Source organism: Balaenoptera borealis (assembly GCF_965194805.1).
Source record: "Balaenoptera borealis genome assembly, chromosome: 5".
Classification (NCBI taxonomy): domain Eukaryota; kingdom Metazoa; phylum Chordata; class Mammalia; order Artiodactyla; family Balaenopteridae; genus Balaenoptera; species Balaenoptera borealis.
This window is the reverse complement of record NC_138862.1, coordinates 124,139,922-124,165,945: the sequence shown is the minus strand read 5'-3', so window position 1 is coordinate 124,165,945 and position 26,024 is coordinate 124,139,922. Positions and strand designations below refer to the sequence as shown.

At 39.8% G+C, this 26,024-nt stretch overlaps 1 protein-coding gene and 1 pseudogene across 3 annotated transcripts in view; both read left to right on the top strand.

Moving 5' to 3' along the window:
- Nucleotides 1–6,720, top strand: part of LOC309629534 — a 48,488-nt pseudogene extending 41,768 nt beyond the window's left edge. Inside the window, exon 8 of the transcript in view lies at nucleotides 1,425–6,720. The product of the transcript in view is annotated as an uncharacterized misc_RNA (transcript). The remainder of the gene's footprint in view (nucleotides 1–1,424) is intronic.
- Nucleotides 6,721–7,142: 422 nt separating this feature from the next.
- RNF7 (ring finger protein 7) lies at nucleotides 7,143–13,625 on the top strand. Of its 2 annotated transcripts, none has more exons than XM_082395140.1 (3): nucleotides 7,143–7,447; nucleotides 11,012–11,059; nucleotides 12,681–13,625. In XM_082395140.1, the coding sequence occupies exons 1-3, from the start codon at nucleotides 7,280–7,282 to the stop codon at nucleotides 12,735–12,737; spliced, it is 273 nt and encodes a 90-aa protein (XP_082251266.1). In that variant the 5' UTR covers nucleotides 7,143–7,279; the 3' UTR covers nucleotides 12,738–13,625. The 2 variants fall into 2 exon arrangements, with proteins under 2 accessions (XP_082251266.1, XP_082251265.1); XM_082395139.1 differs by having other exon boundaries at nucleotides 7,153–7,454.
- The last annotated feature ends 12,399 nt before the right edge of the window (nucleotides 13,626–26,024 follow it).

Below are 26,024 nucleotides of genomic sequence, written 5' to 3'. Positions count from 1 at the left end.
CTGGCACAGTGACAGGTAGAATTGCTCTGTTTCCCCAGGCTGCAAGTTCTCTGAACCTCATCCTTTTGATTTTTACAGGGGCTTCATTATATGGGCATGGCTGATTAAATCGCTGGCCACTGGTGATTGGTTTAACCTCCAGCCCCTCTCCTCTCCCCTCCCTGGAAATCAGGGCATGGGACTGAAAGTGCCAACCCTCCATTCCTGGTTGGTTCCCTGGGCAACCAGCCCCACTCTTTAGGGAATTTCTGAAAGTCACCTTATTAACATAAACCCAACCAGTGGTAGAAAGGGGCTGTGATGAATAAGAAGGCACGCATTTCGCCTTGATGGCTCTAAAGCATTTTCAGGAATTGAGGACACACAGATGCTGCCATTGCTCTTATCTCCCAGGAAATGTCAAGGGTTTTGGGAGCCGTGAGCCAGGAACCATGGACAAATACCACCAGAAATGCATATTCCTCATAGATATTTGGTCATCCAAATGACCAAATACACATTTCTTATAAATCAAAATATCACAGGTCCATATGGGAAAATCAGCGAGACATCTTGGTTTCAAGTTATACAAAACCAACTAAAACTGATTTCAATACCAAAAAGAATTTATTGACTCAAATAATGGAAAGTCCAGGGGTAGTTCCAGCTACAGGTTCCCCTAGAGTCAGGGATTCAAATAATGCCACCTAACCCCACCTCCTGAAAGCTCTGCTTCTGTGTTGACTTTATTCACAGGCAGGTTCTTCCCACACAGTGGCAAGTAGGACAGCACTAGCCAGAAGTTTACCATTTGCCTGTTTAATCTCAAGAAAGAGCCTTTCTCTTTACTTTCATGGGACCATCATGAGTCACATGCACTCCTATGGACCAGTCACTGTGCCAGGGAGAAGAAATGCATGAAGTGGCCAGGTCTGAGTTATGTGTCCACCTCTGGAGGGCAGGGGGGTGGAACCCCAAAGGAAACTCAGGGCTCTGTTCCAGCAAGAAGCTACAGTGGAAGCTGGGCAAGCACAAACAAAAGATGTCTGCTAAAGATGGAAAGCCAATAATGTTATCAGATTGATGAAGGACAAGATCAGAATTTTGCTTTTAGATGATTAATCTGGAAGCAGGGTCCAGGATAGATTTGGGATTGTGGAAGTCTGAGGTTAGGAAGACCAGTTAGAAGGCTACTGGAATCATCCAAGATATGATAGTGGGAATGGAAAAAGAAAGGACTAGTCTAAGAAGTTATTACAGAAATAAATTAATTATTATGATCACTCACATCAAGAAGATATAAGGAAAGGGTATTAGGTGAAAGGAAAGTTGCCCAGTTAATAAGAATGTGGGAGAATGCCCCTCTCAGAAGCCTAAGACCCAGTCCATCAAATGGAATTGTGAGATAGCCTACCCAGATACTATTATGTTCTTCCTCCTCTCAGGTACACTGCCAGTCTTAAAAATTACAGTCACTCCCCAGATCTCTTCAGACACCTTCAGATCTATTTGGAAAAACAGCAAGAAATCTAGTATTACCCGTACAAAGAAGAAAAAGCCATGCTCTTGATATCTATGCCTGTGAGTAGCAGCCACCAAGGGGCACTGTTTGGAGCCTGGGCACTTTGCTGGGATAGATGGTGCCATGAGCAGCACATTGTGGGCTTGATGAGATCATGAGCATTTCGGTTCGAGGTAACACTCCCCTAAAGCATTGCTCCATTCTGATGGACGATGATTGTACCAAGGGACAAGCAGGACAAGAACAACACAGTTCTCTCAAAGATTAGTGCAAAGTCCTCCCCCTCTCTTCAAACCTCCTCCACCAACCCCAACACACACACCACACACATGCACCACACACACACACACACACACACACACACACACACGTGCGCACACACATCCTGGTTCCCGTTAGCCTATTGTGGATCTGAAATGGTGAAGTTACCTAAACTCTTTATGAAGCTGTGCTACCTCTTAGGGGGGGTAATGGTTTACATATGCTTACTCTCTACTATATAAAGTTGAACTTCCTTTTTTCTTTTTTTCTATTTATGATTTCCTGTTCATTTTTTCACAGGCTAAAAACTGAATATGGACACCATATAACCATATGGATTCTATTTCCGTGGCCAACTAGACATGCCTGGAAACATATTGCTTGTTCTATAATATTTTTCACTGTACCCAAACCCCTTTCAAGTTCTAAAATTTGATAAGACTCTTTTATGAAAGTTTAAAGTAGTGTTAGTTCTGTCACGCTTGTCATTTTCTAAAATGTGGGTTTCACAAGTATGCCTTAGTAAAAATAAGTGGGATTCTTCTCTTGTGCATGTGAAATTTATAATTTGAAGGAAGTCATGATCTTTAAGAAAGAAAGACTCTTCTTTCATAAATATATCTATGGTTGGGAACAATAGGAACTTGGGGAAATAATAACGATTTTCTAAAAGACAACATCCCTAAAAATGGGGATCTTCTCCCAAATGAGGAAACTTCTGCTCACTCTACCCCCTACCCTCATTAAGATTTCAGACAGCTCCATGGGAAATGCAAGAGGTGTCATTGATCAATGTATGGATGATAAATTGTATTTGTTAAATTGTACACGATGCAGCGATAAAAAGCATAGAGTGGGCAACTAGATGAACCAGAATTCTCTGTGGAAACCTGTTGCTTTACAGGTGACTTTGGGCAGGTCAGTTAACCTCACTGTGCCTCAGTTTCTCCTTATGTAAGATACAGATAAGAATAGCACCTATTTCATTGGGTGAGCATTGAATGAGGTAACACATCTCAAGTATTTTAGAAAAATACCTGTTTCATAGTATGTTTTCAAAAATAAATATTAATGGCTGGTATTATTGTTAGAATTGAGTGATTCCAGTTATTTCACTTAGAATAGCTATACAAGAAAAATAGAAAGGAAAAAAAAACACTTAAGATCTCTTCATTTTGAAGTTAAAAACAAAAACAAAAACTGTCATTCATTCTATGTACAATGTAACAATTGCTGGCAAGTTCCAGGCACCAAACTAATTGTAGAGGTGAGGATGAGTACAGTAAATTATGTCCACTCTTGAGGATCTTAGCATCTAGCAAGGAAGACAAGATCCTCATACATTAAAAGTAAACATTAGAGCATGAGTTGAAATAGTATAAATCATTAGTCAGGGTAAGGAAGCCTATAGGGTAGTGACATCAATTTAACAAATCTCTAGAACTTATATATCCAATGTATGAGGCTTCCTGAGAAATTGTTTCGGCTCAAAAAAATAATATTAACTTTTTAAAGATTTGCCACCGACATCCAGTGGTTGGGAGTGTAAAATCTGTGCTTATTTAGGGGTCTTTTGGCAATGTCTATCAAAATGAAAAATACATAGCCTTAACTCAGGCATACTACTTCTAGAAATGTACTGTATATATATATATATATATATATATATTATATATTCTCACACATGTGCAAGGAAATATGTATAAAGATGTTCACTGCAGCACTGTTAATTATACACTGGAAACAACTAAATGTCTCTCAACTGGTTCTCAGAGAAATAAATCACAGGAAATGTATACAGTGGAATTCTATGCAGCCATCAGGAAGAATAATGTGGATATGAAAGTGCTTATATGCAGACATGCCCTAGTCATACTACTGAACAAAAAGAGCAGCCTGGAGAATAAAATGTGAAAATTACGTATTACAAATGAATTAATATGAGTCAGCAACTTCACTTCTGGGTTTGTTGCAGAAAAGAGAGTAGGGCGCGAGAGGAGGGTCCCATCCCAGGTCTCAGGTGAGTCCCTGGGACGGCCGCCAAGTGTGGGTTCTTGGCTTCACACAGGAAAGAATTCAAGAGTGAGCCATAGTAAAGTGAAAGAAGGTTTATTCAGGGAGATACACACTCCACAGACAGAGTGTGGCATCTCGGAAGGCAAGAGGGGCAAGAGGGTATGGGGCTGTCAGTTTTTATAGGGGTGGGTAATTTCATAGGCTAATGAGTGGGAGATTAGCCATTTTGGGGAAGGGGTGAGGATTTCCAGTAACTGGGCCACTGCTCACTTTTTGACCTTTTGTGGTCGTCCTTGGAACTGCCATGGAAACTGGGGTGTGTCATTTAGTGTGCTGATGTGCTACAATGAGCATATACTGACGCTCAAGGTCAAGCAGAACTCGACTCAGCCATCTTGGACCTAGTTGGTTCTAATCAGTTTATGTCGTGCCCTTGAGCTATGTCATTCTTTTAAAGGTTGTGCCCTACCCCCTTCCTGTCTCAGGTTTATATCCAAAAGAACTGAAAGCAGGATCAGGAAGAGATAATTGTACACCTATGTTCATAAAAGCATTATTCACAATAATCAAACGATGGAAGCAACCCATGTGTCCATTGATGGATGAATAGATAAGCAAAATGTGGTAAATACATACAATGGAATATTATTCAGTCTTAAAAAGGAAGGAAATTTTGACACATGCTACAACATGTATGAACCTGGAGGACATTATGCTAAGTAAACCAGTTACAGAAAGACAAATACTGTATAATTCCAATTATATGAGGTACCTAGATTACTCAAACTTAGAAACAGAAAGGAGAATGGTGGCTGCCAGAGGGAGGAGGGGGAAATGGTGAGTTGTTTAATGGGTATAGAGTTTCAGTTTTGGAAGATGAAAAAGTTCTGGACATTGGTTGATAACAATGTGAATGTACTTAATACTACTGAACTGTACACTTAAAAATGGTTATGATGGTAAACTTTGTTATGTGTATTTTACCACAGTTAAAAAGTTTTTAAATGAGTTGATGTGTTATGTGTCTGCAGTACAGACGTAGCAATTTCTGGAGAGTCCATTAACAGCACTTGCTTTTTTTTCCATTGGATACTCATTTTGTTATTTTAAGGTTTTTATCATTTATGAGCTGTCAATTTAAAACCCTTAAAATTGTTTGATGAACATCAGTAACAGCGCTTTTGGGTTGTTATGCGACCTGATGCCAAAAGAGTGAATTAAGTGCTATGGTTTTTCTGGGGGGAATGAATAAATAGTGGCAAAGAGTGGTCAGTACGGACACAAAGATAAGTGAGTTTTTCCTCATTTCAGAAGCAATGTAGCCGGAGCAGGAAGGGAGAAGTTCTGACCAATTTCAGAGATGTTACAATGCGAGGGGCAAAAAAACAGACAGTCCAGGGTGTGTTTGGACGACTGAGCCGACTAATCTGATGACAGTCTGAGTGAGGAGTGCTTAGGGATGACTACTAGAAAAGTAGACTGGGGCTATATGGCGGCAGGATTTAAGGGACCAACTGGCACATTTAGATTTTGTTCTAGTGATAATGCAGGGCCACGGAACATTTTGAGCAGGAGAGTGCCAGGCGGAAAAGTGGACAGAGGAAAATTAAACAGGCACTTTGGATTGAATGCTAGAGTGGGGAGGAGAAACAGGAAGGAAGTCAGGCCACAGTAATCCAGGGGCAGGGTGGTGAGGTTCGGATTCAGCATGGGCATGTGCCATTTCTCCTTCTTAATCATCCTCTGGCCTTTCATCTGAGGTCCCTCCTTTTCTCTTTCAGACTGCCCAGTTCTCACCAACGGGGGGCATTTTAGCCTCATCTGGTTCCAGCCTTCTTTTTTTTAACTATCTAGCATCTATAGCCATCTCTAGTCAGACGTGTGGTAGCTTAATGTGAATGAAATGTGTTTTGGATGGTTCATCTGGGTTTGTTTACAGGCATTTTTGTCTGGCTCATAAAGTTACTGTGGTCAGATTTACACCTGCCACCACTATTACTGCTCTGTTCAAGCTAACAGCCTCGCAGAAGTCTGCTTTCTCCATTCACTTCCTGGCCTCCAAGGCCTCCCATCTCCGCCCAGTTCAAACTTCACCTCTTCCATGAGGCTTTCCCTCACTACATCCATCCTGAGGAATGTTTCTGTCCCTCACAGCACCTAACTGCACCACTCAACGAACAGCACACATTAGCATCTAGCCAAATGTGACCATGTGTCCACATTTATATTTTTACATATATAAATATGTAAATGCATAAGCATCCCTGTTCCTCTGCCAGATTTCTGGAGTTTGGGTAGCCCTGGCCCAGGCACAAGGCCTGACATCTGGAGATGAAGGGATGATTAGGCCCAGTAAGAAGAGGTGGGAGGCTGAGTCCCAAACCTGACACAGCAGGTGTCCACCACTAGGTGGTAGTGGTAATCAAGCATCTTCTTCCGCTCTCTGTGCCCCAGCTTTCTTATCTCTTATCTTTTAAATAGAGATGTTATCTGCTTTGCTTGGGAAAACATAATGATATGACCCTGGGCTAGCAACAGAAGAACCCTCGTTTCCAAACTGTCACCTTCACGGAAGAGCAGTGTGCTGTTTAAGTTACTCACTTTTCTGGACCTCATTATTCCTACGTATAAAAGGAGGTTAAACTAGATCAGAGGTTCTCAGAGTTTAGTCCCCAGGGTTCCTGGGATCCTTTCAGGGGACCAACAAGGTCAAAACTATTTGGATAACAATATTCACAGCTATTTCTCTTCACTCTCTCTTGTGAGTGTACGATATTCTTGTTCTAAGGATAACTTGTAACGGGTTTCTTACTGTTATTTTTAAATGAATTAATACATTTAAATTTTTTCCTGTTTTCTTAAAAAGGAAATATATACGTATGAGTGTGTATACGTATATATCCATCCTACAAAAACAAAAGTTCTTTAATGTCCTAATAATTTTTAAGTGTAAAGGGGTCGCGAGACCAAAAAGTCTGAGAACCGTTGAACCAGATTCCTAGATCGTCATTCATTCACTCAACAAATAACTGCCCCTCCTGAGGCTGCATTTTTTACATACCGAGGAGAAGGTGGTGGTCAAGACATGGTCCCCGCTCCGATGCCGTTTACATTTGGGAGGGACGAGGCAAACGAATATATCAACAAGACAACTTCTGAGAGCGGTTAAGTGTCATGAAGGCATAAAGCAGGACACGTGTTTCCTGCGCAGTGGAACCCGCCATTGTGCGGAGTCGGCCCCGGGCCCCTCAGGCCCCTGAGCTGGCCAGGCGCGGGGTCCCGGGGACACCGAGACACCCGGGCACCGGGAAGCGGCGACCGCTGACGTACGGTGACGTCACTCGGCCGCGCCAGCCAATCGCGGGCGGCCCCAGTCCTGGGCCCGGTGGTGGCCCGCGGCCTGCGGGCGGCGCTGTGGCCCGTTGGGCGGCCCCACGGAGCCGCCATAGCCTCCCGCCTCCCGCGACCCAACGTCTGCGCCGCCGGCCTCGCGCCGCCGCCATGGCCGACGTGGAAGACGGCGAGGAACCCTGCGCCCTGTCCTCTCACTCCGGGAGTGCAGGATCCAAGTCGGGAGGCGACAAAATGTTCTCTCTCAAGAAGTGGAACGCGGTGGCCATGTGGAGCTGGGACGTGGAGTGCGATACGTGCGCCATCTGTAGGGTCCAGGTGATGGGTAAGCGCTGCACGCGAGGCCCGGGCCGCGCTGCGGCCTCCGCGGGCCCGGCTCCGGGCGGGGGGGACAGACCGAGCCTCGGAGAGACTGTTCCGGGAGGAGTGGGGGCGGGGTCGCCCTGCCCCGGTGCCCAGGGACCGCGGGCCACGCCCGAGCTGCCGCCGGGCAGAGGGCTGCGGCCGCCGCCAGGGGCCGTGGGGTCGTTCAGCAGGCGCCCAGCGCCGGGGACTGGTATTCTGGGGAGAGAAACGGGTGGTAAGCAGTGCAGTCAAACAAGGTAATTTCAGGTAGTGATGGGTGTGATCACGACAATAAAAGTAGGCGATTTGATGGGAGCTGGGAGGAACCACTTCGGTTTGTGTGGCCAGCTACGGCACCCTTTTCAAAAAGCAGATCGCAGAGAGGTCAGGGTCAAGGCCCTGAGTCAGCGGGTCACTAAAGTGGTTCTGGTCACACACAACAAAGCGATGCTCTGGAGTCATCTTCCACAAAAACGACCCCTAGTCGTGCTCTGGAGAGGCGCAGGGAAGAAAAATGTTCCTAGCCGTTGCCTTTCTGGATGGGCTACTGTTCTGCTGGCTTTTAAAGCTGGATGATTCGAGACTGGTCAGATAGCACTCGCTTGGCTTGAACGGGAAGAATGTAAGCCCTTTATTCCGAAACATAAAACTTCATCTCCTTCCTGGTCCGTTCCTATCATAGGATGCCATTTCTTGGAGAAGACAGTGCCCTGAAGTCAGACCTTTATGGAAAACCCTCTTTTACAAATAACTGTTACTTCTTTCTACGATGTTTTTAATAAAAATATTGGACCAAGTGAAACCTTTCAGAACACAGCTTCATCTCGTTATGTTTTATATGGTTTCTGTTTTAAGATCTCCGACCACCTTGAAAAAGAGGTGCTCTTGAAATGCACGTTGTTTTTAAATAGGGCATTTAAAACTCCTAAATTTAAGAGCATCTTAAATGTTATTTCTTGAAGGTAGTTGGAGAACACTGTTTCAGTAGTTTGTAAACTGTGTTTTGCACTGAAAAATGAGAGAATTGGAGAAAATAACTTAAAAATTGCTCTCCCTGCTTGAGGAATGAAAATTCAAACCTACCAGCATCAAGCGATTTCTCAATTTACTGTCTCTGCAGTATGCTCTTATGTTTTTTATTCATAAGGATTTGTTTTAAAGAGAATTTACAACCATGGGATTCAAACAATTTTTATTTTTTACTTTTAAAAGAACTTGATTTCAGATGTGATCTGCTTATATTGCGTATCAAGTTTTAAAAGCACCTAGTTCATTGGCCTGCAATACAGCTCCCTTGTCCTTCCCCTTTCTTAAAAACTAGAATCATAATTTCCAGTTTGAGTGACATTTTTAACTTATCCAGGCGATTTTTGTTCTTTTGTAAGGCAAACTGTTAAAAATTTTATCCCCTAAATTTCCTTCAGTTTAAAAAAAAGAATTTCCTAAAAGAGGATTTTATTTTTCTCCCCAAAGAAAAATTTTAAAATAGTAAACAGAAATGCAAAATTTAAAATAATGGTTGCAATTTTGCAAGAAATAAACTTTCCTGGGATATTTAAAGTAAGTCCAAGTATGGGCTGTAAATGACTCATGGTTCACATTAACTTTCTAATTATAGCAAGTATTCTGCTACTGTGGATTAATGTTGCAGATTTACAACAGCTGTGCTTTGGGTTCAGGAAAGTGTTCTGGCCTAGACCTCTGTATTTTGTTTATGAGGTGTTAAAATCCACTTAGTGGTTAGGTGACAGCAGAAGGAAGTTTGTTTTTTAGCATCATTCTGAAAGGTGTTACTATACTCTTTAGAAATGTGCTGTTTTAGATATTAGGAACATCAGCAAAAGAAAATGTTTTCCTTTATCTGCAACTTTAGTCATTTTTATCCATTTAGGTCATTTTTGATAATGAATCTAAATCAAAGCTATAAGCATAATTCAGAGACTTCTAGATTATACAAAGAGCCCACTTAATCCCATGTCCTTTATATTTGGAATTCATCTCATACGCCTAAATGATTGGTTATGACTTCTGGATCTAAGATTTGCCTGTCAGCCCATTCTGATGTAGTTGACACTCTCTCCCTGGGTTTCCACTCTCCCCCGCTTCATTCTGAAAGCAGCCGATGGCACAGCGAGCAAGCACTGGTGAGGAAGAGGCAACCAGGTTTACTAGTGCTGTCAAGTTACTAAGAGCCAGAGTAGCCTTCCACAGCTGTATGTTAACGTGGACGTTTGAGATAACTTTTTGGAGCCTTGTTTTCCTAATTTGTAAAAGAGACAGTTGGGATCGTGAGCTCTAATTCTGTGATTACACAGAACCAGAGCCATGTCTTCAGCCTTATATCGTGATCCTTATGATATTTAGTTGTTTGCCTATCTACCTCGCCGTTTACTGGTGAGACCAGGGACCCAGACTTGGTCATTTTGGTGTCCGCAGTGCATTACTCTTTGCACAGAGTAGATACTCAGTAACTGTGGAATTGAAGAAGGCCTCAGGAGGCGAGGGTTGTTTTTAATCCACGCTGAAGAGGCCAGGGTGGTGTGTTTTCTTAAGGGTGAGAGCGTGCAGAGAGGAGCAAACAAATGCCTGAGCATGATGCAGTGTAAGAAGAGAAGCAGGCTTCAGCTCCACCGTGCTTCTATTTTTACAGAATTATTTTCCTCCAATTTATGTTAAAAACTATTTTTTTCTGTTGGTTTGAACTTCCTTTTACCCAACTTTGACTCCTTTCAGCTAGTGAATGAGTCCATTTCATTGGTTCCTAAAATATTCTATATTACCTCCTTCATCAAACAAATAGTAGTACAGATTCAATTTTGAAGACTTCTAGTATCCCCTTTTGGTTCCCATTCCTCATGTTTTCTCCCAAGTAATTTATTAAAATATTTTACTGTTGTTGGGTAAATGCTTTGGGCTCAGACTTATTTATAAAGGGAGCATTTCCTTAAAAAGAAAAAAAGAGAACCTAGTATTTAGGAGTTTTTTACATTTAATTTTTATAGAGATTATACAGTCACATAACTTAAAAACTTGAGAAAGTACACGGTGAAAACTCCTTCCCATTGCATCCCCTCCCAGGTAAACTTTATTATTAGTTTCTTGGATATCCTTCTAGAGTTTCTATCTATGTGTAAGCAAATACCAATATATATGCATGGCTTATTTAAAAGGATGTCTTGAAAATAAACTACTCATAAGGTTGATCTGTGTGAACATGCCCAGTGAGCTTATAACTCCTAATATAGTGGAGTATAGCATATTTTTCTCTGGTGGTTACATCCAAGTTCTTTTCATCAGAGCTTGTAAAAATAGAGGGTCAGTAACCCTTGTGAAATTGCTCGTGGTCATAAGTAAATTAGTAGAGTGCCTTGTACTTTATTCATCTTTAAGCACTTATGTTCAGATGAGGAATTAAAAGTATGAGTCTTTTAATCTGCATCTCTAACCCTTTGGGCCTTTATTTGACTTTGAAGTGTATGGGTTTTAAAAATTGCATTCTGAGCATCAGAATGAGAATTGCTATTTGTTTACTTTTAGATGCCTGTCTTAGATGTCAAGCTGAAAACAAACAAGAGGATTGTGTTGGTATGTTGTAATTTTGTTCTCTTGCTTTTTCAACTGAAGGTTTTCTCTCAGTGGGGATGTTTGAATTTGCAATTAAGATTGACTTTATCAATACACAAAAATAAACTGTAAAGCAGTGATCCATTGTTAATATAAAATGTGTTGGTTCTCAAATGGTCTTAATAGAATTAATCTGTAAGTCCTTCAATTGCTTTAATTGAGGAGAATTGGTTATATATTCTAGACATGGACATGGTAAACATTTTGATAATCAAAAAAGAAATAATTCTTTTCTATTAAGAAAAGTATAAAATAAGGAATTTGCCAAAACATCCTTCAAGTTTTGAGTATGTTACAGGTTAGTTTTGGTCAGTCAGGGTTTTATTTTAACAAAGCATTTCACTATTCAATATTCTTTTATGATCCGGTATTTAACTTTTCTACCAAGGTAAAAACAATTCTAAATCTCAAGATTTTTTTGGATGTAGTTTATAGATAGAAGTTTGTTAAATTTTACTTACATCTCGGACTACAGAAGTTGTCTTAGGCCAAATATTTAAGCAACTCAAAGGTTTTTATGTCCCAGTTCTTGAGGTCATCACTTCTACATTGCTATATAAAAGTGTTTAAAGATTTTCCTGAAATGAAAGGTTACCTTTGTGTTTGTGTGGTTTACATACAGCTTCTTAATGATTTATGTAGTTTTGATCAAATCCTGTTTCTTCCTCCCAAAAGACTTAGATTGAGTCCCCTAGCTTCCTACTCCTACAACCAATTTTCACAAAAAGGTTTGTCTCCTGTTTTTTTTTTCCTATTTCTTTTATTGTTCTGTTATAGCTCAGTTGGTCAAGCAAGGGATAAATGAAGCCCATGTTTGAGATTGTATCCCAGATTATGGGTGATTTCCCTTGGTTAAAATTTTTTCTTCGATTCTGTTTGTTTTAAAAATATTCATTTGGGAATTGTGAGGTGTAGGCCAGCTTTCGTTGATCACAGAGAGACCCTTTTCTTGAAAGAGACCTCTCTTTCAAAGCCAGCCACTTTGAACATTCCATTCTGTTTGTCACGTGAGGAATTGCACTGCCTGTGGATGACTTAACACAGATCCTCACCACTTCCAGAAAACAACTCATTAGAGGTACAACTAATAATGTTTAGAAGCATGTCACCTGTTTATAATAGCCTGCTATGAGCTAAAAACATTTAAAATTCATTATATCTTGCTAAATAAAAATCAGGAGGACATTTTTCAGTAAAATAAAGCCCCAGAGGGCTCCAGGGTCAGGGCCTGACTGAGGTAGTCTGGAATCTAAGGAAGACTCAAGTCTTTTAATCTCCTAACTTGAGAAAGACACCATGTGGAGCTATGTAGGAACTGGAGGCCACCACAGCACCCACAGATTCTAAACAGTGATGGAAAGTTCCCAAGCACAGTGGTTTATCTCATTTCGTTCGTAAGTGTAATTTACATATGTAAGGTTCCATTTCTTATAGCTAGAAAAAATTATTTTGACCAGTTAATAACCATCTTTATTCAAGATTATGAACCCTAATTATTATATAATCTAAAATAAGCTAGAATTTTGAGCTCGGTAGTTTAAATTGAAATATGTAACGTCAGATATTCTTTTTTCTCTTTCAGTCGTCTGGGGAGAATGTAATCATTCCTTCCATAACTGCTGCATGTCCCTGTGGGTGAAACAGAACAATCGCTGCCCTCTCTGCCAGCAGGACTGGGTGGTCCAAAGAATCGGCAAATGAGAGCAGTGGAAGGTGTCCTTTGTGCAGTTGTTTGGAGCCCTGGTGGATCTTGTTATCAGGTGCCCTACAAAGGCTAGAACCCTCCAGGGGACTAATTCTTTGAATCAGAGGCGGTGGATCTGTGGTCTTTTGGGACTCATCAGGCACGGGTTAGCCTTTTTCAGTTTTATTTTCAGAAATTCTCTACAGTTAAGAAGATAATTTATTCAAGATGGTCTTTCCTACCTCTGTGGTATGTGTCTCACACACTGCTTATAAGTGCTATAAAGGAGAGAACTATAAATTGAACGACGTTTATAATTTACCTACTGATAGCCAAGGAGCTACGGAAGCAGTTCCGTTCAGAAGAGAACTTTTTGCATGCTTATGGTTGATCAGTTAAAAAAAAAACCAATGTTATAGTAACAAATAAAGTGCAGTTGAAAACCCAACTCTTATCCTTAATCTGTTCCTAATATTTATTTTTGGCAGGGAGGGGGATGATTCATGAAATCTTTATTTGATATAATGAGAATTTTAAGTTTAGACCAGTGAACAGGGTAAATAAAATTTAACCTTTGGTTGTATGAGATTTCAGTTGTCTTCTACGTTATCATCCTCTATCTCTGACTCATCAAGAAAACCTAGATCTGCACTCACCTCACTGTTCAATTACTGAGTGGTAAAGGACAGAAGTATTTTCAAGTTCTGGTCATATTGGGTTGTAATTTAACTGTGTTTTAGGTGGAACGTTAATGAGGGGAAAATGTTTACCATTGTAGCATTGGATCAAAAAGTTTATTTTATCACACGATGTTTTAATAAACGGTTTATTCTGTTTACCTCATTTGAATTGTCATTATTGCAATTTTATGCACAACCTTCAACTTAATAAGCTAATTTGTCGACTGAATGCTTTTGTTTAATTTGAAAAAATATTCATTTGCTCTTTCATTGGTAATAATAAAATTTTAACTTTATTTCCTAGAAACATAAGTGTAAGAAAATACTTAAATTTTATCAAACCAACTCACATTCAATGGAAGTTATCTTGGAACAATTTATGAACCACAATTTATGAACCCATGAATTTTTCCATAATAGAGGCTACTGCTATGCATTTAAAAAACCAAAATCTTAACCATTCACTTCTGCAGTTTCAGAGTTTGCCAACCTGAATCTCTTTGAATCTAAGGAATGTGGATACATAAAAGAATATTAAAAATATAATAATTAAAATAAAAATTAGAATTCTGAATGCCTTCACCTTGCCTATTTCTTAATCAGATTTCTTGTAGATTTTGCTTTATTATCTTTTTTTCACAATTATCTACTGAAAGAATTAATCACAGCATACAAATATGTTTGGACCATTTGAATGTGTTTCTTGTGCAGTAAGCTGTTTTAGCAGCTCTTTATTCTTTCTAAAAGGTTGTGCTATAAAATGTGAACTAAATATTTGGCTTTGCAATGAAGAGGAATAGAATGTTGAGTTATTTCTGTCACTATGACAGTATGTAAATGAAATGTAAAGGATGGTGGTAATAAGTTGATTCTCCACACGGCAAAACTGCAGGCCCACCGCCTAACAAAGCTCTGTTTCTATTACACATCAGCATCTGAGGGTAGAAGAGGAGGAGGGACTGGGACAAAGCAGCACTGATCCTACCCAACCTGGGATGATGTCAGCTCATTTGCATAGCCATCTGAAAGTTCAGTACACGTTTCATCAGAAAGAACACGCTGTGACATTTATGAATTCCGATGCAAAGGTTAAGCATTGAATAGGTTTTTCTTTCCATTTGATTAAACAATGTTGAATTTTACTTCACTAGTGTATTGGAAACACATTTGTCATCTTTGGCTATATAACTTTCCATCTATGCAAGTTGCATTCTTGTATTAACAGCTGACATCTAAGTAAATCTCACCCTACCAAACCCATTACTTCCTTTTTATAAAAAAAAAGTCCCCTTTACTATCCTGAAGTGAAATTCATAAATATATCTCCACACATAATTAAAATGTATACAATAATAATTGTAATATAAAGTAGAAATAAAAGGAAAGTAATTTATAATTCATTTCTTTTTCAGTATGTAAATGCTTGAGCGCAGTTACACCAGAAGACATAATGAAGTAGGCTGATGAGTGCGTGCATGTGTGTGTGTGCGTGTGTGTGTGTAATCACTACACGAAGACAGCAACAGTGTAGACTATTATGACTCAGAAACATGAGGAACATTTCCATTGATAAGACTTTTTTCCCTCAAAATGGTGAACTGTGCTAGTAAAGTTCTGAACAACACAAATTTACAATCTTGATTTGCAATTTAGTTGCATATTTGGAAACCTCAATGGATTTTAAAGCGATGCGAAAATGTACTTTGTGTTTGTATGGAAAAAGAAGTTAGGTTCTAGGCTCAGATAATAATAAACAGACTTTCTACTACATGAAAACCTTCAAAAGTCACTCAGGGTGCTGAACCATGTTTCTTCATGTGAGACTGTCTCACACATTACAAGACACCAGAATTCCCTGGCCTCCACCCACCAAACACCAGTGGTGCCATCAGTCTTTGTGCCATCCAAAGAGAACATTTCCGAAACATCCCCTTTAGAGGTAGCATTGGCTGTCTGGGGAGCAGCGGTTTAAGTGCTTGTACAGGCAATTACATACTTTGCTGCCACTGTCCTAATCCTAATATGACACACACAATAATTTTTTTAAGTATAAAGGGTTCAGAATTTTGAATAACTGCTATCCTAAAAAGAAGAGTTCATAGAGCCAAATCTTAGAGACCTGTGCCCTCTTCTCTAGAGGTGTGAACAGCTATTAAATTAGTGTTTAATACCTAGGACACACATATGATGGTGAACACTCACTTTAGGCTTAAAGAAGAAGCCTAAAATTGTTTTATAGAACTGAAGCTAGTGTAGGAGGCTTTACGATCAGAAAAAACATTTTTTTAATTGTTCCTTTAGAAGTTTGGTAGACATCTGATAAGAAAGGTAACTGTTAAAACAATGCTTTGTTGCTTTTTTAGAACATTGCCAAGGGCTAACTTTGGCTAATGCTCTGAAAAGAAAATGAGAAAATTTACACGTTTACTTTAGTAAGCCGTTGTTTTAAAAAATACTTAAAACATTACTAATTTGGATGTAAGGAAAATTGGAATTAGAGTACAAATAAAATTTAAGCTATTTTATATTGGATGTCCGCATGATGTAACAAAATACATGAGAAATGTTTACATGATCGTTCCTCTTTTGCCATCTTTTTTTTTTTGGCCATGCCACGCGGCATGTGAGATCTTCGTTCCCCGACCAGGGATGGAAACTGTGCCCCCTGCAATAGAAGTGCAGAGTCTTAACCGCTGAACCATCCCTCTTTTGCCATCTTTATGTCATTCCATTTCTACCACGGTTAGATTTTGTTCAACAAAATATGTCTTACAGGAAAAGTATTTTCTCTGCATTTTGCTGCTCAGTTTAAAGGCTGAGAGCTGAAACTCTAGTGGCAGGATACCTGGATTTGCATCCCAGTGCCACCATTTATTTGTGTGACTTTGAGCAAGTTACTTGACCTCTCTTTACCTAAGTTTCCTCATGTACAATGTAGATAATAATAATAATACCTACCTCAGTAGATCATTCTGAGGATTGAAGACGAAATGGATTAATACACATGTAAAACTGACAACAGTTTCTGGCACATAGTAAGTGCTACTGATGTTACTTCATTTTAGTCATTTTTGGAAGCTCCTTTAATAGAAGTGGCACTTTAAAAATAACGTGTTTTTAGTTATGGGGTAAAGCACTCCTAACTGTTCTCAACAAAAGTTTTGTAAGAAAAAGTTAATTGTCGTAAACATGTTAGATTACTTGTAGCTCTATGAGCTTTTGTGGAGGATGGTAATGAGGCCTTCATGACTTGCCTGTTAACATTTATTTCTAATCATTCAATCAACATGATTTCCAGATTTTATATTAAGAAAAGGTTCTGTAAATGTTGAGCTCTATTTTTAATTTTAGGTTTCCCATCTTAGTAGAAATATTTCATCAGACCTTGCAGTTATGAATATAGCAGTACCTTTTTAAAAATTTTATTGAAGAATAGTTGATTTACAATGTGTTAATTTCTGCTGTACAGCAAAGTGATTCAGTTTTATATATATATATATATATATATGTATAAAGTTCCCTGTGCTATACAGTAGGGCCTTGTTGTTTATCCATTCTATATATTATAGTTTGCGTCTGCTAATCCCAAACTCCCAGTTCATCCCTCCCCCACCCGCCTCCCCCTTGGCAACCACAAGTCTGTTCTTTATATCAAGCAGTACATTTCTTGACCACTTGATTTTGGAGATATCCACATGTTTAGAAAATCAGTCTTTTTGACAGCCCTCGGTTTCTATCTTGAAAGACTTTCAAAGCAGGAATAAGCTTTACAATCGATCTGCTTTCTCTTGTCCGTGCACTTGATAAACCTGAGCCAGTGGTTAGAACTCAACCTGCTTTTCCTAGGTTGGCTGCAAGCAAGCTTTCCTCTGAGTGACTATAGCTGCCATATAGCGTAGTAGTGAGATGGCAATTCTGGAGCCACTCAGCCTGGCTTGGAATCTCAGCTCCATCTGTGTGATATTGCACAAAGTCCTTAACTTCTCTGTGCCTATTTCCTCAACTAAAATGGAATAATAATATTATCTACCTTATAGAGCTGCCATGAAGATTAAATGAATTCGTGCATGTTAACTGCCTAGAACAATGCCTGAAACAGAGTTAGGCACTCAGTAAATGGTAGCCATCATTATAGATCACTACTGCCACTGCCAATCTCTGGCTTAATTAGAGAATGGCCTTTCGGAAAGGTATATTGCTTGCAATGATGCTTCTTGTAAGAATCCTGATGTTTGTGTGCACCTACAACCTGTAAAGAACTGTCAAGATGGGTTTTTAGGAGAATGGTTTTCAACCTTTCTTTTTTTTTTTTTTTTAATCCACCTCAACACATCCGAAAAGCACATTTCCATCGGTAACAATGGGCTCTCCCACAAAGATTCCCAAAAAAGTGTGTGTGTAGCAAACGGGCAGGGAGGAGAGTTAGAAACAACCGCCCAGATGAAAATCTCAGGTAAAAAATGTGGAACTATTTTAGCACAAACAAAATGTTCTATGCCAGTTGCATTTTATCCTAGCCTCTAAGGAGAAGCCTACTAACTATCTAAATTTATTGGAACTTATATAGAATATGTAACTAAATTCTCTCTACCAAAATTTTAGTGTAATAGAATAATCAGAATTCTTGCCAGACCACCAGGGCTGTGACTTTATAAATCCAAATACTACATAGCGCAGAACAAGCTTTGCATGGTTGGTATACAATCATCTAAGAATTGTAGCGATTCTTAGACCCTCCTTGTAAATTAACCCCTGCAGTGCTAACCCCTGCTCTGCTTCTTCTACTTTTATAAACATTATATATGTATGAGATTACATATTGATAATAAAATGTGATTATTTATTGCTTGCCATAACAATAGAAGGAATTTAAATACAAAGAAGTTTGCTATCTTCAGATAGACAGGGCCTGTTAGGGCATGTTCAATTTACAATGGAATTGTGGAGTGGAATGTAGTGAGCCTTCGAAGAGACATGCAGTGCTCTGGGAAGTAGAAGGGACAAAACACATTCTCTTGCAACATATACAGTACAGTCAGCCCTCTGTATCTGTGGCTTCTACGTCGAGGATTCAACCATCCAGGTCAAAAGTATTCTCAAAAAAAAAAAGGTTACAGAAAGTTCCAAAAAAGCAAAACAAATTTGTCATGCACTGGCAATTATTTACAAAGCATTCACATTGTGTTAGGTAGCATAAGTAATCTAGAGTTGATTTTAAGTATGAGGAGAATGTGTGTAGATTCTATGCAAATACCACACCAGCATCCTCAGATTTTGGTATCAGGCGAGGGTCCTGGAACCAATCCCCAACAGATACTGAGGGATGACTGTGTATGACTATGAGGTTCATTTCTTGTGTGGATCATGAAAACCCATTTCTCTTTTATTTAACAGTATGTGATATGTATGAGCTCCCTAGCATTTCTGGGGTGAGAACAGGCGGCCCCTTAAGGTAGTTGCTCGTATTGCCTACCAACCTTGCCGTCAGTTCTATCAACACCCCACACACCCTCATGTTTGCCTGGTGGTACCCTTCTATGTAGGGCAATGGGAGAAAGGGGCCTGCCCATTGACAAAAAGTCTCCCTTAAGGAAGAAAATAACATGTAAAATCATTTCTTTCTTGAAGGGTATAGATCTGTGTTATTGAAGAGTGTAGCCACTAGCCAATAAATTTAAATTAATTAAAATAAAATGTAAAATTCAGTCCTTTAGTTATACTAGCCACATTTCAAGTGCCCAGGAGTCACATGTGGATGGTGGCTTCCATATTGGATATCACACACAGAACATTTCCCTCATGGAAGAAAGTTCTGTTGGACAGTGCAGGTGTAGATCATCCATTTGTAAGGTATTTCTATCAGAATTAAGGAATAATGGGAGCCTCAGGCATATCAAACTCTGTTTTAAGTGACCTTCCACCTTCCCTTTAAAAGATTATCTCTGGAAGCTAGAATGCTGAACATGAGCCTTATTTTACTAATTAAATCTTATCCTTGACAAAGAAAGAATTAAACATTGTTTTTAATTTATTTTATTGAAGTATAGTTGATTTACTGTGTTATGTTAATTTCTACTGTACAGCAAAGTGATTCAGTCATATATATAGAAAATATGAAATATTTATATATATACACATTCTTTTTCATATTCTTTTCCATTATAGTTTATCACAGGATATTCAGTATCGTTCCCTGTGCTATACAGTAGGACCTTGTTGTTTATCCATTCTGTATATAATAACTTGCATCTGCTAACCCCAAACTCCCACTCCATCCCTCACCCATCCTACCTACCCCTTGGCAACCACAAGACTGTTCTCTATGTCTGTGAGTCTGTTTCTGTTTCATAGAAAAGTTCATTTGTGTCATATTTTAGATTCCACACATAAGTGATATCATATGGTATTTTCTTTCTCTTTCTGACTTGGTTCACTTATATGATAATATCTAGGTCCACCCATGTTGCTGTAAATGGCATTATTTCATTATTTTTTGTGGCTGAGTAGTATTCCATTGTATATATGTACCACATCTTCTTTAACCATTCATCTGGGTTTTTTTGTTTTTTTTAATAAATTTATTTATTTTATTTTTGGCTGTGTTGGGTCTTCGTTGCTGCGCATGGGCTTTCTCTAGTTGCGGTGAGTGGGAGCTACTCTTCGTTGCAGTGCACGGGCTTCTCATTGCAGTGGCTTCTCTTGTTGCAGAGCACGGGCTCTAGGTGCATGGGCTTCAGTAGTTGTGGCACATGGGCTTAGCTGCTCCACGGTATGTGGTATCTTCCTGAACCAGGGCTCGAACCCGTGTCCCCTGCATTGGCAGGCAGATTCTTAACCACTGCACCACCAGGGAAGCCCCTAACCATTCATCTGTTGATGGACATTTAGGTTGTTTCCATGTGTTGACTATTGTGAATAGTGCTGCAGTGAACACTGGGGTGCATGTATCTTTTCAAATTATAGATTTCCCCAGATATATGCCCAGGAGTGAGATTGCGGGATCATATGGCAACTCTATTTTTAGTTTTTTTGAGGAACCTCCATACTGTTCTTCATAGTGGCTGCGCCAACTTACATTCCCACCAACAGTGCAGGAGGGTTCCCTTTTCTCCACACCCTCTCCAGCATTTGTTTTTTGTAGACTTTTTTGATGATGGCCAAGAATTAAACATTTTTAAACCTTTAGCTGGTCAATTTATTGTACCTAGGCGGGGAAAAACCCAAATACAGAAATTCAAAATTATTTGAAACACCCCGGTATTAAGTATAAAAAAGATTGTTGACATAGTTTCCTGTTCTTTAAGTTTTGTAAGAATTTCTTATACTTTCAAAATTACAATATTTTAAACTATAAATTCATGTAGCTGCTTTTGTGTCCTTGATAGATTTATAGCAGTGCTTCTCAACCAGGGGTGATTTTGCACTGTAAGGGACATTTGGCAATGTCTGGAGACATTTGTGGTTGTCACAACTAGAGACAGGGGTGCTACTGGAATCTAGTGGGTGGAAGCCAGGGATGGTGCTGAACATCCTACGGTGCACAGGACAGTCTCCCACAGCAAAGGATTATGGGGCCCCAAATGTCAATAGCACTGAAGTTGAGAAATCCTGGTTAATGCTAATTTATATACATTTTTATAATATTTTTGAGAAGTTGGAATTCCCTATTAGAAACTTGCTGAAATATGGTCAATAACAATGATAAAACTTGCATAACACTATGCACCAAATTCTCTTCTAAGAGCTTTACATGTATTAACTCATTTAATCCTCACAAAAACCCTTTTCCATTATCATTAACTCCTTTTTTCTTTTTTTTTAATTTATTTTTGGCTGCATTGGGTCTTCATTGCTGTGCGCGAGCTTTCTCTAGTTGCGGCGAGCGGGGGCTACTCTTCATTGCAGTGCGTGGGTTTCTCATTGCAGTGGCTTCTCTTTGTTGTGGAGCACGGGCTCTAGAGGCTTCAGTAGTTGTGGCACGTGGACTTCAGTAGTTGTGGATCGAGGGCTCCAGAGCGCAGGCTCAGTAGTTACGGCGCACAGGCTTAGTTGCTCCGCAGCATGTGGGATCTTCCCGGACCAGGGCTTGAACCCGTGTCCCCTGCATTGGCAGGCGGATTCTTAACCACTGTACCACCAGGGAAGCCCTATCATTAACTCTTTTTACAGCTAAGGGAACATAAACACAAGAGGCTAAGTAACCTGCTGCTATGGACTAAATGGTGTCCCCCCCCAAAATTAATTTTTATGTCCTAGTCATATGGGATTGACGGTCTTATAAGAAAAGAAAGAGATCTCTCTTTCTCTCTCTCTCTCTCTGTGTCTCCTTCCACCCTGGCACCCCATATACACAGAGAAAAGACCACGTGCACACACAGCAATGTAGCCATCTGTGAACAAGCGAGAGCCCTCACCAGACACTGACCCTGATGTCACCTTGATCTTAGACTTTCCAGCCTCCAGAACTGTGAGAAAATAAATTTCTGTTGTTTAAGCCACCCAATCTATGGTATTTGGTTAAGGCAGCTCAAGCTAAAACACCTGCCTAACTTTACAACACTAGTAAATGAAAAGCAGGATGTGAATCCAGGCAGACTAGTTCTAGAATCTGTGTTTCACCACTAGCTTATATTGTCTCAAAAGAATACTTTATTTAAATATATTTTTCTCCAAAATTGCTTTTCTAAATTTTGTTCACATATTTCCGTTTTCAGTTCTGTGAAGACACACGCATATGTCTTTATTCATAGCTGTAGTTTAGAGCTGTATATTCTGTGTTTTCAACTACTGGCCAAGCCATTTCATTGTGTTCTGTACCATTTCATCATGTTCTATACCATTTTACTGTGCTCTAGTATACTTCTGTAATATCTGATCTAAATTCAAACATTCAAAAGAGGTACAAACTATTATGTATAAAATAAGCTGCAAAGATATATTGTACAACACAGGGAATATAGCTAATATTTTATAATAACTATAATTGGAGTATAACCTTTAAAAATTGTGAATCACGGACTTCCCTCGTGGTGCAGTGGTTAAGAATCCGCCTGCCAATGAAGGGGACACGGGTTCGAGCCCTGGTCTGGGAAGATCCCACATGCCGTGGAGCAACTAAGCCCGTGTGCCACAACTACTGAGCCTGCGCACTAGAGCTTATGAGCAACAACTACTGAGCCCATGTGCCACAACTACTGAAGCCCACGCTCCTAGAGCCCATGCTCCTCGACAAGAGAAGCCACCGCAATGAGAAGCTCGTGTGCCGCAACTAGAGAAAGCCCGCGCACAGCAACAAAGACCCAATGCAGCCAAAAATAAATAAATGAATAAATAAATAAATAAATAAATAAAAGAGTAGGCACATGTGACAAGATCATTGGTTAAAAACAAGTAATGTATTAAAGTGTTTGGTACATTTTTCATGAATGCTCAAACAATACTGAAGCAGGTTATTACTAGATTTATCAATGTTTTAAAATTTGGTTCCCATAGTAAATAACATGGTGAAAAATGTTAAGCCCTTCTGTTCATGTAGAAGTATAATTATGTCTCAATACTTGGAGTTCCTTGAAAAATGTATGTCCTTAATAAAGCCAGGTTTGATAAACAGATAATGGTGCAAAATATAAAGAGTTAATTTCACGTTTGGTCTGGTATCTTCTTTTAAACACTAGTGAATCAGCTGGCAATACTTTTGGCAGCAAATAACAGAAAAACTGACCACACCGGCTTAAAAAGATAGAGGACAATTGTCTCACACAATAAGAAGCCTAGGGTAGGAAGTCCAGGGCTAGTACAATGGTCGCAGTGCCATCAGGAACCAGACTCTCTCCTTTCTGCTCTTGACATCTTCATCTTAAAATCTCATTCCCATGCCCTCTCCCTCACAGTCCCAGGATGGCTGCTGTTTTGCATGCCTCGTATTCACATTTTTGGAGAAATGTGAGGGGGAAAAGGATTTTTTTATTCTTTTTTCTTTTTTTAGAGGATATTTATTTTACTTTTTTTTTTTTTAAAGGAATTCCTTTATTTTTATTTTTTATTTATTTATTTATTTATTTTTGGCTGTGTTGGGTCTTCGTTTCTGTGCGAGGGCTTTCTCTAGTTGCGGCATGCGGGGGCCACTCTTCATCGCGGTGCGCGGGCCTCTCATTATCACGGCCTCTCTTGTTGCGGAGCACAGGCTCCAGATGCGCAAGCTCAGTAGTTGTGGCTCACGGGCCTAGTTACTCCGCAGCATGTGGGATCTTCCCAGACCAGGGCTCGAACCCGTGTCCCCTGCATTGGCAGGCAGATTCTCAACCGCTGCGCCACCAGGGAAGCCCAGGATGTTTTTTGTTTAGCAAGACTTTGACTTCTATTCGAGAAGGGCTGTCCTTCCCAATGTCTTTAGTCTATTACTCATTGGCCAGAATTATGTCACACAGCCCCTTCTAGATGCAAAGGGAAAGAGAGATGAAGTTTGGCTTTCCAGCTGTTACAGTAGAGGAATAAAAGAGGAAAAGTAATTGGGAATAGGTGTTGAATGAATCAACCTATATTATCTGCCACGATTCATGTTAACAAATAACTTAACAATTGTTTATAGATGGGGAGTTGCTGCTACACGTGAAACCATGCCCCATAGGGTTCACGGAAGCTGGTGACTACCAGAAATTCTTGAGCTTGTCTTACAGAACAGCAAATAAGGGAACAGCTTGTTAAAAACCCCTCTGCTTGTAACCTGCCTTTACTGGTTAAGCTCTCTTTAGTTTTTTTTTTCCTTAATTGCCTACCCTCCAAGCTTCACACAGCCTAGGTAATCTATCACAAGACTCATTAACCACCCCTATAGATAACGCCTCTGACCTATGGGTTGCTAGTAACGGGGGCTTAAGTTGTTTTTTAGGAAATTGGAGTCAGGTCTTGTCCAGTTTGAGCCAGATAAGACTGGTTGGGATCACCAGTCTCAAAACTGGGCCTGCACAGGTGTCCCATGAATGACCTTTTGATGTTAGAGGGCCAAAAACTCCACCCTCAGACCATGCTAAGCACCTCCATTTTTGATCATGCATCCCACGAAGAAGCATGTAACCCAGATACACCTGCACAGAACACTGATTACCTCACTGTTTCTCTACCTCCAGTCACCTTTCTCCATGCCTAAGACCACTCTGCTCATTTATCCCATAAATATCTCAAGTCCCTCGCCTTCAGGGAGGCAGATCTGAGACTTGTTCTCATAGACTCTTAGAACTGGAAAGGATCTTAGAGATCATTTTCTCTCGAAATGACATCTTTGTGTTTATTTTTTGTTGCTGTTGTTGTCTCGTTTATAAATTTATTTATTTTTGGCTGTGTTGGGTCTTCGTTGCTGCGCACAGGCTTTTCTCTAGTTGTGGCGAGCGGGGCCTGCTCTTCATTGCGGTGCACGGGCTTCTCATTGCGGTGGCTTCTCTTGTGGCGGAGCACGGGCTCTAGGCACGCAGGCTTCAGTAGTTGTGGTTTGCGGGCTCAGTGGTTGTGGCTCGCGGGCTCTAGAGTGCAGGCTCAGTAGTTGTGGTGCACGGGCTTAATTGCTCTGCAGCATGTGGGATCTTCCTGGACCAGGGCTCGAACCCGTGTCCCCTGAATTGGCAGGTGGATTCTTAACCACTGCGCCACCAGGGAAGCCTGTGTGTTTATGTTTTTTAATATGCTGACTTGTAAAGCAAAAGAATTTAATGAGACTTTAGTACATATCCATTATGACACAAATTTGAATAGTCCTTGAATAAAATTGTATGTCTCAAAAATATAACTCTATAAAAAAATCATGTTATACAGGCTGTAACACCACTTTTATATATTTTCCCTAACTCTAATTGTATGCAAAGATTATAGAGTAATTGGTCTTTGTATTTTGAAACTTCGAACTGAAATAGCACATGGAATCTTTTACAAATAAAAATGGTTACTTCTACAGTCGTCCTGAGAAATTTAAAGTGTTTGGAAAGATATAAATCTAATGCTCTTACCTAGCTATCTTATTTCTGCCTTCACTGCCTTCCTGCAAAACATTCAGCTTCTCTACTAGAGAACATGATCAGTCAACAGAATACTGCCTGATAAGGCCATATTATCAACAAAAGCTTAATTAAGGAGCTGGATATTGGGCAAAATAATTGAAAAGATACTTCGAAAAAGAAGATATACAAATAGGCAGTCAGCACATGAAAATACGCCTAGCATTCCTCATCAGAAATGCAAGTTAAAATTGCCATGAAATACCTCTACGCACCCTGTAGGACAGCTCAAGTTTAAAAGACTGATAACACCACGTCTTGGTGAAGATGTGAAGGCTCTGAAATTCTCCTACGTTGCTGGTGGGAATGAAAACTGGAACAGCCATTTTGGAAAACAGAAAGCAGTATCATAAGAAGTTAAGTATGCATCTACCCTATGACTCAGCAATTCTATTCCTAGGTATTTGCCCAAGAAAAATGAAAACAATTTGTCCACAAAAAGACATAGATGAATTAAAGGAGCTTTTTTCATACTTATACTAGCCCCAAACTGGAAACAACCCAAATGTCCATCTACA

Coding starts and splice junctions, on each gene's coding strand:
- RNF7 (XM_082395139.1), top strand. CDS start 7,280: ATGGCCGACGTGGAAGACGGCGAGGAACCCTGCGCCCTGTCCTCTCAC. Junction 7,455..11,011: donor CTGTAGGGTCCAGGTGATGG/GTAAGCGCTGCA, acceptor GTTTACTTTTAG/ATGCCTGTCTTAGATGTCAA. Junction 11,060..12,680: donor CAAACAAGAGGATTGTGTTG/GTATGTTGTAAT, acceptor TTTCTCTTTCAG/TCGTCTGGGGAGAATGTAAT.